General features: G+C 42.7%; 2 protein-coding genes across 3 annotated transcripts in view; both read left to right on the forward strand.

Moving 5' to 3' along the window:
- Positions 1-246: 246 nt before the first annotated feature.
- lhx1b (LIM homeobox 1b) lies at positions 247-4,251 on the forward strand (the record flags this gene model as incomplete). Its single annotated transcript, XM_080834729.1, has 5 exons — positions 247-416; positions 1,290-1,513; positions 2,052-2,326; positions 3,220-3,382; positions 3,872-4,251. The coding sequence occupies 5 exons, from the start codon at positions 247-249 to the stop codon at positions 4,249-4,251; spliced, it is 1,212 nt and encodes a 403-aa protein (XP_080690855.1).
- Positions 4,252-6,006: 1,755 nt separating this feature from the next.
- Positions 6,007-16,081, forward strand: part of aatf (apoptosis antagonizing transcription factor) — a 12,803-nt gene continuing 2,728 nt past the window's right edge. The window contains exons 1-12 of one of the 2 annotated variants that reach the window (XM_080839036.1): positions 6,007-6,115; positions 6,840-7,010; positions 7,256-7,690; positions 7,783-7,920; positions 9,704-9,824; positions 10,018-10,246; positions 10,403-10,567; positions 10,961-11,047; positions 12,746-12,813; positions 13,357-13,437; positions 14,336-14,407; positions 15,124-15,224. In XM_080839036.1, coding sequence (XP_080695162.1) covers positions 6,031-6,115; positions 6,840-7,010; positions 7,256-7,690; positions 7,783-7,920; positions 9,704-9,824; positions 10,018-10,246; positions 10,403-10,567; positions 10,961-11,047; positions 12,746-12,813; positions 13,357-13,437; positions 14,336-14,407; positions 15,124-15,223 — 1,752 coding nt within the window. In that variant the 5' untranslated portion in view covers positions 6,007-6,030 and the 3' untranslated portion in view covers position 15,224. The remainder of the gene's footprint in view (positions 6,116-6,839; positions 7,011-7,255; positions 7,691-7,782; positions 7,921-9,703; positions 9,825-10,017; positions 10,247-10,402; positions 10,568-10,960; positions 11,048-12,745; positions 12,814-13,356; positions 13,438-14,335; positions 14,408-15,123; positions 15,225-16,081) is intronic. The other variant, XM_080839037.1, reaches the window with a different exon arrangement.

Below are 16,081 nucleotides of genomic sequence, written 5' to 3' on the forward strand. Positions count from 1 at the left end.
ATGTCTTTTTTTCATAAACTGGAACTTCTGAGTTCGTTCGATTGACATCCTGCCATATGTCTTCAAATCAACTGTGCGTATTTCTACCGGAGGGGATTTAAACAAGGTGGATATACAGACTGAATAATTTGAATGAACCTCATTTCCTTGATTTTGGACGGAGACTTCATAAGGTGACGGAAGAACTTCAAAGGCCAGAGTACACCGTCATTTAAGACATCTCAGGCGAAACATAGACTGTGCAACATGGTGCATTGTGCTGGGTGCGAGAGGCCTATCCTGGACCGATTTTTACTCAATGTTCTGGACAGAGCTTGGCACGCCAAGTGCGTACAGTGTTGTGAATGTAAATGCAGTTTAACAGAAAAATGCTTCTCTAGAGAGGGGAGACTCTACTGCAAGAATGATTTCTTTAGGTACGTACCTGGAGGTTTTACACACACACACACACACACACACACACACACACACACACACACACACAGTTACACACACACACAAACACCGCGCGCGCGTTCGCGTTGCAAAAATTTCAACAAATTGTTAAATTGTCTGCACACTAGTGTGAGTCAAGGGACCTCACTGCTCCCCATTTTAAGACACTGCTGATGCTATGCGAAAGCTGATACATTAAAGACACACATCAACGTGTTACAACACAGATTCGAGAAATAGTCCATTGTTTACAAGCCACGGCTGCCAGGCGAACCGCGGGGAGGAGAATTATGCCAGGTCGTCTTGACAGAAGTGTGTCCCGCCTCGGCTCAATCTTAGCGTGCAGACCCGCTTGTTTGCCAAAACTCAAATGAAAACGTGATAAGTGGATTTGAATAATGAATCGGTTAGCAGTGAAAGCCAGCAGACAGCAATCACAGACACCCAGTCAGCACACATTTGCGAACTTTGAATGACTACATTTGCATAAATGCAGAGTTACAATGGTTTCCCTTATCTCGAGTGTTAGAATCATTTGTTAGATTTAATAGGATATAGGCTAGAGTAAACTTATTAAAAAAAAAACACAAATGTTTTGAAACAACAAATGAATGCACCCCGCAATGTACTGCAAATATTGAGGACCGCATGGTGATCTCAACTGTTTTGTTAAATCGTGGTAAAACAATGATGACAATCTGTAGGCTTTGTTTAATTATTAACATTTGTTAACATGTAGAGCATCGGGGAATCTCTTGCTGTGGCTGTAATATTTGCGTCCGCCCTTTTCTCATTGTCTTTTTGTTACGTTTGAAAGCCCTTTGTAATTGTGATATTTCTGAAATATCTTGCAGGAGATATGGAACCAAATGTGGAGGTTGTGCACAAGGAATCTTGCCCAACGATTTGGTTCGCAAAGCAAGGAACAAAGTTTTTCACTTGAACTGTTTCACCTGCATAATATGCAACAAACAGCTTTCAACGGGCGAAGAATTATACATCTTAGATGATTATAAATTCATGTGTAAAGAGGACTACTTGAGTAGCAGCATCGGCAAAGAAACCACCCTTCTCTCAGGTAAGCCATAGAAAATCAAATTAAAAGACACTATACCTTGATCTACGAAAATTGGTTTATTAACCTCAAATAATAATAATCATTGTAGTCTAGACCACACGTGGTCTGTTTTCACCTGAATAATAGAAAGGCATTAGCCAAAACGATTTCCATTTTTTTTGCCATGGCCTAAAAGAAAAATCATCCTACATGTTGCCATTGCTAAAACACTATGTGAAAATACATTAGAAAATTGTCTGTCTAAATTACAAATTGAGGGACACAAAAGCGAGCACCCGTATGATTATTATTGTTATTATTATTAAAAATCATAATAATAATGTTGTTGTTGTTGTTATTATTATTGTACATTTATTGCAGTTGTATTCTTTTCATTCTAGTCTAGGCTAGAGACAATTATGGTATTTAGAATGAGGAATAGATTTGGAAGACATGCTTAAAGTAACGTGTCGTATATGCTCACTATAACGTATTTGTGCATGAAAAAAAAAATGGGAAAAAGTCAAAAAATAATAATACATTTTGTTTCATATACCAGTTACGACATGCAGTGACCCAAGCCTATCCCCAGACTCCCAAGATCCACAAGATGACGGGAAGGACTCTGAAATAGGACATTTATCAGACAAGGAACCCTGCAACAATGAGAACGAAGAACAGAACACGGGAACAAAACGACGAGGGCCTCGAACCACCATCAAAGCAAAACAGCTCGAGACCCTAAAAGCTGCTTTTACGGCCACACCAAAGCCTACCAGGCACATTCGAGAGCAGCTCGCGCAGGAAACTGGACTCAACATGAGAGTTATTCAGGCAAGGCTATTTAGTCTACCGACATCCTTCGTTTGCCAAAGGACTACATTGTCAGTATGTGTTTTCAAGACATTGGCCTACTGGATTGACCATTAATCAGAGATATGAAATTACATCAATGGGTTTTCCACACCAACCTATAGGCCTATGTTGGTCATTGTAGAAAACAGTTACGTTAAAATGTGTGCTAGGCTGCGTGCTGACGTTCCTAGCATAGAGGAACCTGCTTTTTAATATGTTGTCATGAAAACGACGTGAGATATGACACCTAATTTTCGCAACCCACTCGCACAGGCCGTGCTGAAACTGATGGGTTGCTGTTGCATTTACCTGATAAGTCATTTTGCCCAAATAACCTTGAAAATGTAGATTGGATGCTGATTGGACGTCAGACGCCCAACCTATCGTCAAGGGTGACACTGGTTTATTCATTCTGGTCCTTGCCTGATGTCAGTAGGAGTAAAAGCCTATCGAATGTCGATCTGGGATTGTTAGCGTAATCTCGTCAGGTTTATACAAATTAACTTCAGTCCTGTGTGTCCTCTCTAGCTCCACATAATGGGCTAAAATCTCGCATCAATTCAGACCTGCTTCAAGCTGAAGAAAAAAAGGACAAGGCTAAAGAATGAATAGACTAGCCTTAATATCAAGAGAGAACAATGTGACTATAAACGTGACGCACAAACTACCCTGATATGTGTTCTTCTGACATTACTTGACTTATATAGGCCTATGTATGCGTAGACTTATGTTTTGATCGTTTTATCCTTCTTTCAAAACGCAAATTACACGTTCGTTGTTTTCTATTTGAGGCTTCATGTGCTTATATTTCTGTCTCGTTTGGGGGTTCTCTATTCATACCATTTTCTTTCTTTCTTTCTTTGGAAACACAGGTTTGGTTCCAGAACAGGAGATCAAAAGAACGACGAATGAAGCAGCTCAGTGCTTTGAGTACCAGGAGGCATCTTTTTTTCCGCAGTCCTCGAAGGATGCGGACGTTGATGGACCGGTTAGAGCCTGGTGAACTCATGCCGAACGCACATTATTCTTACGGAGGTATGCTGCATTTTTTCCCAGTCGTACATTGACACTTGCAATAATGCTACACAATGGTATTATATATGTATTTAAATGGTTCAGTGCCATTTGAGGCTGGCGAGTTTCAGCAGCCATTTTCACCTCAAATAGCTTATAAAAACGAACCAATAAAATCGAACATAATTAGTCTACCTGAGTTTACTCCTGCCTATTTTTAATTATAAACACTGCACTTGTGGCTAATGCTTTACATGGGCATAACTTTTAAATTAAACCATCTGTTAATTAATTTAATTCCCAATTAAGAAATCCCAAATGAAGTCCTTTATTTGTACAATGTGATTTTCTATGTTGTTTTTATCTGTCATCTCCATGCCTATAAGCTGATAAAGTAGCCTGAAATTGCAATTGTGTACACAGTTTGGCTTGGAAAACACTGGCTACCCCCAAAATCAGCTTCCATACAATTATTCCCCTCTTAATTTGACACTCTTTTCATCTCCACAGATTATCAAGGTGAGTACTACGGCCCCGGGGCTAATTACGAATACTACCCTCAGGGTCCCCCATCATCACAAGCACAGACCCCGGGGGACCTGGGCTACGCACCCTCCTCGGGCCCCGCGGGCACCCCTCTGGGGAGCATGGAGCACCAACACCCTGGGCACCATCCGTCCGGTGACGTGTCGTGCTACACAGACATCATCTCGCAGCATGCCAGGGACTCGCCAAGTCCGGAGCCCAGCGGCCCCGCTTCCATGCAGAGCATCTCCAGTGAGATGTGTGGCCCTGGCACGCCCTTCACGTCCCTGTCTCTTAACGGCAGCGGGTACAGCAACCAGCTCTCACACACGTCCTCAGAGATGAGCGAAGGCACTGTCTGGTAGCCGGGGATGCACACAGAGCAAGAAGAAGAAGAAGAAGAAGAAGAAGAAGAAAGGCAATGGCACTCTACACTGGCCCAGAACATAGGGCCTGGACTATTTTTATTGTTCTGTTGTTATTTAAATATTCAGATTTATTTATGTGATTATTTATTATTTATGTCATTAATTAATTATTTGTATTTATTCATTAGAGAAATTATTACAAGCTGGCCATTTTATCCACCATCTTGATTGTTGTATTTATATGATGTGTTTCTGTAATAAAGACTTAATTGTTGCAGCTCGCAACAATGGAACTATACTGTAGTCCTTTGCTGGTTAATGGTCTATGGATTTGCATTTAACAAAGGCATGTGATGGAGGCTGTTGCAGACTTTAAAGGTTGGATGTAATACTGGTTAGGCAGCTTAGGTGTCTTATAAATGACATTAATGCGCACGAGACTTTGCTGACTAACAATAAAGACTGACACTTGAAAACCAACACACAGTCCTTAGGACTGACCATACTGTACCATGTCTGTAAATCCTTTTTTTGTTTAGTCCACCAAAATCTCAGACGTTTCGCCTTCACATGGATGTCTTTCAGAGAACTGTAAACCCTTTATTTATGATCAAACAACTTGAATTGTAAAATGAAGTCTACCTTCTAAAATGTCTCAGCTATGCTGTGTAGTTGACATGAACTGTTGTTTACGAGCATTCTCTTCAGGGGTTGGACATATTAGTATTGCTAATGGCCTCTTGCCACTGGGGAATGTTTCAAGCACCAACCAAACTTTTGTATGTGTTCTAGGCTTACTTGTAATTTTGGTTGTATGATTTCACTATGCTAGTATGTGAATATAATACCAGGGGAGGGCAAATATCAGACAGACACCAAAAACTGCAGCACAATAAATTATGAGTTTTTTTTTTACACAGTTTGTTCCTTTTTTATTTCAAGGTCACCAGTCTATGGCTGATAGTAAATAAAGCACGAAGATTTTGGAAATGTCAACATTTTTTTTTTTAATTCTCCACATACTGATGCTATCAGCTACTACAGTATGAGCCGGTTTAATAAACATTTTAGTTTAATATTGATTATATGTTTTCTTTTTTTCTAATAATGTTCGTGCTTATGTCATATATAATTGCATCAAAAGAAAAAGGCTTAAATAGGTGTAAAGAAATTAGATCAATAGAATGTTTGAAATTCTCTTAAGGCCAACGCTAAATTGAAATCACCCTATGTTACTGCATTGCTACAAGGTCCTTTTTATTTAACCAATTAAAAATAATACAGTAGCCTAGGTCTACTGGGTTTAGGGGTTATTTTTCTAAACGCACAAACAGGTTAGCTGCACGGTGGTATACTACATTTGTCACGGCTGATTGATTTTTAACCGAAATACAGGGAAAATGTGCAGGAAATAAAAGCCTCAAAAACATGCTCACGCTTTGGATGAAGAGCTGGCCTACCTGAGATAAAGAATTCAAAGACCAAAGCGTTGGCTACGAGGAGTCTGAACATCGTTAGTGTTACCTAAACCTATGCCATGTTATAGACTTATTAAAAGAGTAGTATAACTCGTAGCTGAGGTGGCTAACGACTGCAAAAACAAGCTGTGGTATTCTATTCTGATGTTATTTTGTATCTAGGCTACTATCGCAGAAAAAGAGACTACCATGGAAGCTTGTCTAATGGGCCACTGCATTGTACACTCCACTCCAGTTGGTGGCGAAAATGCGCAAAGAAGTTGCATAGTGAAGCCTTCTCAATCTGGAGAAGACGAAGATGGCTTCCTCTATATCGCAACAGTTAGAAGATCTATTAAACCCATTACCTAAGTTCACGGATCCAGAGGACGACGAAGATGAGGGTAAGATTCTATATACGATAGAAACTAGCTATTCGGTAGTACTGTTTTTAAAAATATATAGAGATATATCCGTTTGATGGTCCACCATGCTGCATCAACTCCACAGGCATGGCGTGTGGCATGTGTGTACGTGTTAGCATGGACATAATCAGCTAGAAGGGCACAGGAGAGAGCAAACCTAGTTGGGCTATTTTGGCAAATCCTGATATTTTACACCACCTGTACACTTCTTTTCTGAGTGTCGGCTATATGCAGTCGGTAGTGCACCGATTTGAACACTAGATAGCCAGCGAACATTAGCTAGCTTGTTAGAAGAACGTAAACAAGGCTCGGGTGTCCGTCATTGTCAATGAAAGTAAAGTTGTTGAGGTGTGTGTGTGTGTGTGTGTGTGTGTGTGTGTGTGTGTGTGTGTGTGTGTGTGTGTGTGTGTGTGTGTGTGTGTGTGTGTGTCTGTGTGTCTGTCTGTCTGTCTGTCTGTCTGTCTGTCTGTCTGTCTGTCTGTCTGTCTGTGTGTGTGTGTGTGTAAGATGGTTTAAATAAACAGAAGAGTACACCTTCTGAATGCTCACATGTATTCCTTCAGTTGGCTCGAACTGTTTTGCAACGTTCATGTCCTTTTAAATTGTGTAACAGCTTTGGCACAGCAGTTTAAATCTAACACCCTCCATTCCTAATACGCTAAATGCTGTGACATTCATCCAGATGTTTTCCTCACTTTTGCAGCCACCAAAGCCAAGGTGACAGAGAAGTTCGACGAGGGTAATGAAGAAGATGACCACACTTCAGTTGTTGGTCTTAGAAAGCGTAGTACTCACATATTGGAGGAAACTGATCGGCGTTATGCAGGAAAGGCGACATCTCGTAAAGAACTGCAGAAACTAGTTGCAGGATCAGGTAAGCGTGCAGTCTTAATCACATCCATGTTTTTATCAGATGTAATTAAATGTAGGGAAAAACGTACTTGCTAATTGTTCTACACTTATCAGTTTATGCTTAAAGTTAGTTAGTATTGAAATATGAAATGTGCTCTGCCTTTAAGTATGGAGATGTTTTGAGTTCTCTCTTGTTTTTAATTTCTAATTTATTGTGAAGATCTCAGTGATGGTAACAAAATTGAATGTGGTTTTTATGCAATGCAGATGAGGAGGAGGAGGATGGTGATGAAGGTGGTGACAGTGATGAATTGGAAGATGACCTTGCGGATGATGATGATGAGGAGGATATGGGAGAAGAGGAGGAAGAGGATCATGAAGAAAGTATAAACAGTGATGAGGATGCCCCGGTGAAGGGAAAGCTGGCCACAAAACTGAAAAGTACTGAGATCACATTTCCAAAAGAGACAGATTTTCGCAAACTTACTGAGGGAATGGATGATCTTGGAGTGAGTGAAGAAGAAGGAGATAGCGGAGATGAAGATGGAGACAGTGCTGGGGATTCGGAAGAGGAGGATGATGATGATGATGAGGAAGATGACGACGAGGATGATATGGAAGATGCTGATGCTGTGATGACATTTTCTAAAGAGAAGGTTGCTGAAGAAGTGCAAAAGGGAATGGCTGTGAAAAATCAGCTGGGTATGTCTTACTGTCTTCAGTCTCTTATATAACTAGAAGGACTCCTTCAGTGAATCCTCAGTGACACTCAATCTTGCTTTCTCGTTCTACAGCTCTTTGGGATCAGCTTCTGGAGGGAAGAATCAAGATTCAGAAAGCTCTGGCCACAGCCAATGAGCTTCCACAGCCACAGACCTTCCCAGAGTTTAAAAACAAGGGAGGTGCAGAGTTTTCAGGAGCCCTAAAGAACAGTGAGTGATGTCTTATTTTTAGTTTTGTCACATATATAAAAAAGACTTGGTTCTGTTCTCCAGTACATCTGTTAGCTGCACGGCATCACACTGTATGGGCTTGCTCTCTGTGATTTTTGGAAGGCATGCAGCTTGGTTGTCTCATGTTTTTTTCTTTTTTAAATACATATTGTAGAGACAAAAGTCAAATAGGCACCCACACATAACTCAGACCGTGGGCCACTGTCTCTATGGAGAAAAGCTGATTTTATATTTTTCGAATCATTGGCCGCCTCTGTTTAAATCAAATGTGGAATGTTTACAAGCGGGCACCTGCTACCGTTGTTCATATCTATTCTAAAGCCAGAAATTTGAATACATGTAACCGCAGTGAATGTATTCCATTCCCTGTGACACATACGTGCTTACCAGTGTAATTTTTCAAACGTTGGAATTGGCTTCAAAGATGTAAGCCATTTACCTGTGCGTTCAGGGCACATAGGGTTCAGTTTGTTTTGGGAAGACCTCTGTAGATAATTTTGCAGGGTGGGGGGATGACTATTGCTAAACATTTGACTGTTGTGGTGAGTTAATGTTAAAGGTGATCCCACCTCCACTGCTCCCCACCTTGGTGAAAATCACTGGCAGTTTTATAACCGCCGCAGTTAATAGGATTCTTCTGGCCACGGGCAATTAATACTTTTGTGTCCCCCTCCGCCGTCCTCCACCCCCCTCCATGTCTTTCCATTTTTTTCTTCTTTTTTTTTTTTTAAACGGGAGCAGATCTGAAAGCTTGCAGAGGCCTGGCTCGTCTTCATTTACATATTTATTGCGTAGGTATAAAAGGGAAGCGAGTGATTGATGTGCAGCCTTCCTCCTGAATCTTTAGCAGCGCGCATTATGAGCAGGAGGGAGGGAGGTTGGCTGTGCCAGTGTACTTTTGATTAGTGTTGAAGATGGCAGGACTAGTGTGTGTGTGTGTGTGTGTGTTCTGTACCCACCCTCTCTCCTGCCATGGAAGGCAGTCAGGGGCTGAATCGTAATGGTCCCACATTAAATATGGGAACTTAATAAATGCTGACACGTCAAATGGGAGGAGGTGGTGTACTTTCGCTCAAGGGTTATTAGAAATGTTTGAAGTGACAAACGTGCTTTAATTGATGGGGGATTGTGAATAGGAGGGAGTGTGGTGATCGAGTGTTGAATAGCGTTGCTCAAATCATCAATAGAGAAATTATCAAGTCGTTGATTAGGTCTACCTAATGCAGCTATAGGAAAGCATAGCATTCATTACCGGAGACAAGGAGACAGGGGGGGTTGGTGGCCTGGAACAGTTACTGAGTCTGTTGGTTTATCTGTGTACAGTTTTTCCCATTGTTTATTGTCCCTGCCGCGGTGGGTTTTTCCGAAAGCGTTGTTTGAACATCTTCCATCGTTAAATGATGGTCTCGATCATTTTAAGCACCCTCTCTCCACGGTTACTCTGGTGGTTGCTCAATGAGTCTTCTGGGAAACGCAGTCCGGATTGGTCCACATTTGCATTGTGTGTTGTGACTTACGCACTGACGAAGGTGCTGAAAGAATGTGTGAGTTGTAGGTGGCGGAGAACGTGTGAAGTACAGCCTGAGCACATTGCCATTGTCAAGGGCTGGTGTTGGGTTATGCTGACATCAAAATGAAGACTGTATGTGGGTTTTCACTCTTGTTTTTCTCTGCATAAACTTGAATTGCAGAAAGAAGATGAGATGATAATGAAGATGTCTGCAATGTTTAAGTTGTTATAATCTCCCTTCAAATGTCCCAGGTCATAAAGCGTTGAAGGCCTTACAGAGGTCTCTGCTTGATCTCCAGGACCTTCTCCTGCACCAGAATGTGGAGACCAGGCCCATCGCTCAGGGCAAGGCATGGAGTGCAGACAGCAAGAGGTACTACAAGCCTGACCAATAACCAAGTGGTCTACTATGGCATTAAGGCATGATTAACTGTTTATTCTGAGTTTTTCTTAAAAGAGGCACATCATTTGTTGCTCTCAGTATCGGTGCTAGTACTGGTCTTAGGATGGCTTTGGACGTGGGATTTTACAGACCCAAATCCAGTGTTTTTATTTGTCATGCACAGTAAAGCCATGGAGGATAGTGATCTGGATGAGGAGTTAGACGATGAAAGTGATGAAGGTGAGGAGAAGACAAAGGATGCGCAAAATGGAGTCCCCCCCAAGCGGAAATTGGAAATGTCAGAGTACCCTGAAATCATGGCCAAGCGCTTTGCAAATTTTGAGCCCTACCGCAACAACACCCTGCAAAAGTGGTACGACAAGACGCGCCTTACCATGGGCAAGACCACCAAGGTAAGACCCAGGATTTTCTTTTGTGGAAAAAGTGATGGCCACTAGAAATCTCAAACCTTTGTATTCCATACATGTTTCGTTAATTGCTTTAATTTTCTATTAACTCAGGTATTGTTAGTCTAATCTGTCCTTTTTGCTCTTCTCTCTCTTGTGCAGGGCTTTGGGTCATTTGACCGGAGCATTCTAACGCAGGTTGAGCATGTGTTGATGGATAAGGAGAGGTTGGTCAGCCGCACGCAGACTCGGCGGTCCCAGTTCCGAGTCCTCGGCAAGCCTGAGATCACCACACCTGTTGTTGAGACTCCTACTACTGAAAATGAGGTGAGAAGAGAGCGAGCGAAAGAGAGAGAGAGAACGAGATGGAGATGGAGGGAGAGATGAAAACAGATATTGCACCAGGACTATTGTCTAGCGTCTGTTTATCTTCACGCACAGCTTATGCTAAAGACACCAAGTAGTGCTTTGATGAGACCGCATGTATCTTAATAGAATCTGCTTACCAACGACAACAGTTTGAACTACATTAACCTGGCATCCAACTAATGTGTGAAAGCTGTGCTGGCAACCAGATCGAGAACCTGTGCAAGTTTACCGTGTTATGTTTCAAACTGTGACATAAAAGACTGGTTCTTTCTAATGTTTCTGTCTGTGTAGAGCATGAGTCTCTGTATCACCAGAGTGGGTTTAATTTCCCTCTCGTCTTGTTTCCTCCAGGCAGTGGAGCAGGCCATGCTGAAGGCCAACGCACATCTCAAAGATCTGGACGAAGAGATCTTTGACGACAGTGACTTTTATCACCAGGTAATAAGAGCTCCATCTCACTGTCACAGTTCAAAATGAGGCTCCATTCATTGGGTGTAATGTAACTTATTGAGATGTAAGGACTCGACACGTTGTTTCTCTAAAAAACGTCTGTTGTCTTTTCTCTGCTGCAAGAGATGGAAATTATCATGACAATCAAATTACTATTGTCATGAGTGGTACTTTGGTAGTAAAAGAAACCTACTTATTTATCATTCCAATGTATTTGTTGTGGCACATTTTTTTATTATTATACTTATTATTGTGAATTTTTCTTTGATATACAATATTGTTATACGCATTTTGCTATATTGTGCTCTTATTTTAAGTCACTTTGGACAAAAGCGTCTACTAAATACCATAACCATTTTCATCCTATGTGTCTCGAGCACAGCTGATATTAGTGAAATAATACCTGCACGTTATGAAGGTCTTTATACTGGAGAAAGATGAAAATTACTGCAAATATTATTACAGGAAAACAGTGTGCCAGTTGAACAAAGTCTACTAACAAAACTGCAATTCTTGCATAGAAAATGAATAACTGATTTTAAGTTTAAAAAAAAGAGATGGTTTAAAGCCTAAGTGCATAGGAAAATCGTACCATTACATTTTGGGAACTCCAGAGCTGAAGCTAATATAGTATCCACTGGTGATACAGAAGAACCCCTGACTAAATAACTGTATTAGGAATTCAGAGATTATGGTAAAATTAACTAATGCTATATCAAGTTGCTTACAGTAAGTTTATCCTTATCCTAGCTGAAACATGTGTTTTGCTATAAAGGCCAGTTGAAAGGCCTACTGACTATTTAGTTTAAACAAAGTTGGTGAAGAATTCAGATGCATGAAATACTTGGTACTATTGGTAAATGTGCCTACCTTTTTTGGGGTGCAGTGCTTCCTCAGCAGCCTCTAATAGTCCTACTGTTTCTGTGTAAGCCGTGCACACGTCTGCATGATTGAGCTGGGGTTTAATAGCCCTACGAATAAGGTTAGATTCTTATGGAAATCTAGAACGCATGTATGTTACAACCAGCACTTCCCATAGGCCACACTGTACATATATGTGTGTTTTGAGTGCTAGTGTGTGTATTTTTGGGCCCACTATTTCCCTGCCTTGAGAAATTCCTCTCCATTCCGCTCGTACGTGCCCGCCAACTGCCGAGTCAGGGGCAGGCAGGTAGGCAGGCTGCTAGTGGGATGCCTCTGGCAGAGCCGCAGATCTCAGGTCAGTAGATTGGTGTCGGGATGCCCGGCTGACACTGATGAAGTGGTGCTGATAAACTGATGGATCGGCTGCCGCTGTGGAGATTTGGGGAATGGGCCAGATAAATAGGGCCCCTCTGCTCTGTTGATAATAAAGGTGTCACTCTTTACCAGCTGTGTGTGTCAGGTGGAGGCCAGACAAGGGGAGAGAGGGGAGTGCAGATCTCATTTCCAGCAGAGTCGGACTGGTAACCATTTCCACCCCTGACACCTCTCAATCTCGTGTGCTGGATGATGGCCAAAAAAACGTTGCTGGCAAATGGCAAAAGTTGCTTGTGATGTCATGATGGTCATTTCCTTACAGTAGTATGCAATATTTAAAAGCAGAAGGTGCCTACTTAAAAGCAGACCTCTTGCAGTCACTGTTAGCTCGGCCTTTATGTCAAAATTCTGGGCAACCTAATAACACGTTTTTCCTCCCTCTTTCAGCTTCTTCGCGAGCTTATAGAGCGCAAGACAAATGCAGCTGATCCCAATGACCAGGTGGCAATGGGCAGGTAAGCTTTCTGACCTTTTGCTGGTCAGTCTAATTGATTTACCTCTCTGACTTCATCCGTCTGTCTCTTTGGGTGTCAGTGGACCCAGTTTTCATGTATTCCATATGTACTGGTGTCAGCTCATCATACTCCTAACTTAAGTGTTATGTTGCACCCCTGACTGTCCTGAGTCTGTAAATGTATTATATTATAGAGTATACCATACTTATAATGCCATTAAGCTGTGTCCATACTATAGTCAATTTAGCTGTTAAGCTGTGAGTAGCATCCTCATTGCTGCGAGGAGTCTTGAGGGTGTGCTGTGTTACATCCTCATTGCTGCTAGGAGTCTGAGAGTGTGCTGTGTTACATCCTCATTGCTGCTAGGAGTCTGAGAGTGTGCTGTGTTACATCCTCATTGCTGCTAGGAGTCTGAGAGTGTGCTGTGTTACATCCTCATTGCTGCTAGGAGTTTGAGAGTGTGCTGTGTTACATCCTCATTGCTGCTAGGAGTCTGAGAGTGTGCTGTGCTCATGACTGGTTGTCTTTCTCCCCTTTGCACAGGCAGTGGCTGGCCATTCAGAAGCTGCGCAGTAAGATCAAGAAGAAAGTCGACACCAAGGCCAGCAAGGGACGAAAAATCAGGTGATAAGAGGCGTGGAGGCTTTATCGTCACAGTACCAAGTCAATGGCGTTACGAAATACCAAGAAGCCCGTAGAAATGCCAGGAAGCCCATAGAAATACAAAGAGGCCCATATAATTGCCTAGAAGCCCATAGAAATGCCAAGAAGCTCATAGAAATGCCAAGAAGCTCATAGATATGCCGAGAAGCCCATAGAAATGCCAGGAAGCCCATAGAAAAAAACCAATAGACTCTGCTTTTGGCAAAGCCAACATTATCGCCCTGATATAAAAGAAACTGACCACTCTGAGTTCCACTAATGGAGGTCTTGGGCGTGTGGAAGGAGTACGAGTGTTTTCGGAGCATAAATTGATGTCTGTTAAAACCCGCGCCTTAATTGCATTTCTTTTCCTGACAGAGCCTTTAGCTCAAGCGCCCGGTCTTCCACATGCATTATGTAAATGATGGAAGCATTCAGGCAGTTTATCTTATCTGTTCTCCTCGTCATCCTCCCCGTTTTCAATTTACTCCTGACAAATAATCTGTGTCTGTTAATAGGAAATTCTGTCTCTGTGTGTGTGCTGTGGTCAATTTTCTCATTTCCACTTTGTTTCCCGCCCCCTGAAACGCTTTGATTGATTCTCATAAATTAACCCTTTCCTGACGAGGGGGAGTGAGAATCTAATGATGCTGTTGTTTTTTCCTGTTTGGGTGGGGGGTGTAAGGTCAGCTATTCATGTACCAGTTTTTTATTTTGTTTTATTTCACACACACAAAAGAACACACACATACAGACACAGACACACACACACACATTCGGGGGAGGGATACAAATAATTCTATTGGCACTAATTTGATATAATCTGATGGCTGTTTGTTTTTGAATCCTCTGACTGATGGCATGTATTTGTCTGAAACAGGTTCCACATCCACAGTAAGCTGGTAAATTTTATGGCTCCAATGAGCCTGGGCTCCACGCATGATGAGGCACGGTGAGTACTGCTATGCACTGCACAGTGTGCCGTCCCTGCCAAGTCCTTTACCATACATAATTATCTCTCCCTCTGTCACAGGCTTCTCTCTATTTCTTTCTCTCCTTCTCACTCTACCCCTTCTCTTTCTCTCTGTCTCTTTTTTTCTTGCTCTCTCTCTCTCTCTCACTCTCACACACACACACACACACACACACACACACACACACACATTCACACTTGCGTTCAGACACCCGCTCTCACACACAGTCGCGCACACACCCAAACTTTAATTAGCGGTGCTACTTTTTGCCATTCGCAGAATCTGCTCGTCAGCCGCCTAATCCCTCTTGAACAACTGCCTTTCACGCTTCTCTCTCTCTGAAGATATGCGCTGAATATTCCTCTCTCTCTCTGACACACACACACTCTCTCTCTCTGGCTCACTCACACACACACCCTCTTTCTTTCTTTCTCACACACACACAAACAGATTTTTTCCTCTTCTGACTGACTTTGTGTTGTTTGTTTTTCCTGTCACTTTGCCCTTTTCTCCTTCCTCATTTCCATGCCCTCTCTCCTCTCCTCTCCTTTCTCTGTGCTTAAATATATCTCTGTCCTTTTGTCAAGCTGAGACAAGAGAGAAGAATGTTCCTCATTAATCCTGCCCTTACTCCCTCTATGCTTTTTCTCCTCCTCATCCTTTCTTTTCTTTGGCCATCCCTCTCTCTCAACAGAGGGGAAAGGACAGGGTTGGGCATTGGAACAGGGGGCTTCTATGGGGAACCAGGAGGTATGGGGAGGGAGTGCAGGAGCAGGCCGTCATGTTTAAGTTGAAGTGTGTGTGTGTGTGTGTGTGTGAGAGAGAGAGAGAGAGAGTGAGAGAGTGAGAGAGAGAGAGAGAGAGAGAGAGAGAGAGAGAGAGAGAGAGAGAGAGAGAGAGAGAGAGAGAGAGCGAGAGCGAGAGCGAGAGAGAGAGAGAGAGGATTGGGTGAAAAAGGGAGTGTGGTGTGAGTGTTAAGGATTTATGAAGAGGCTGTGCTGACTGATGGCTGTGGCCTGATGTTCACGGTCACATCGCTCAAGCACACCCAGCTCTCACACACATATACTGTCTCCCTCCCACCCTCTCCCTCTCATTCTCTATGCCCCCCCCCCCCCCCCCCCTTCACACTCTTCTCTCTCACTCTCCCCTGCCCCCCTCTCCCTGTTTGGCTTTCTCTCTCACCCTCTTTCTGTCTTGCTCACACACCCTGAACCCTCACACATGCATACAAACAGTGCTAATGCAATTCCAAAACAAAATAGCTGCATATTCAACGTTATTCTGGTCCCTGTCATTTATTTCTTTATTTGTTTTTAATTCTAAACCAGTGCTTCTTCATTGTTGAATGTCCAGCAGCTAGGGTAGCTGGCTGTTGGTGTCTTTAAACAAAAAAACTAAAAGAAAGGCCTTAGAAAACCCAAGGCCGCAGCGTGAGAACAGTAGGATGGCTCACTTGGTTGTGTGGGGGAGATGCCTGTAGAGGTTGTGTGAGGGGCCATTGTTACCGCTGAAGGCTGCTGGTCCTCCCTCTTTCACTGCTCAGCTCCTGTGTTGGTATTGGTGCATGGGGGTGGGTGCTGCTATGATGGAGGGCCTACATGACCTTCTGCAGTCCTGTGGGGGGGGGGGGAGAGAGAGAGAGAGAAAGG

Source organism: Sprattus sprattus, assembly GCF_963457725.1.
Source record: "Sprattus sprattus genome assembly, chromosome: 1".
NCBI classification, from domain to species: domain Eukaryota; kingdom Metazoa; phylum Chordata; class Actinopteri; order Clupeiformes; family Clupeidae; genus Sprattus; species Sprattus sprattus.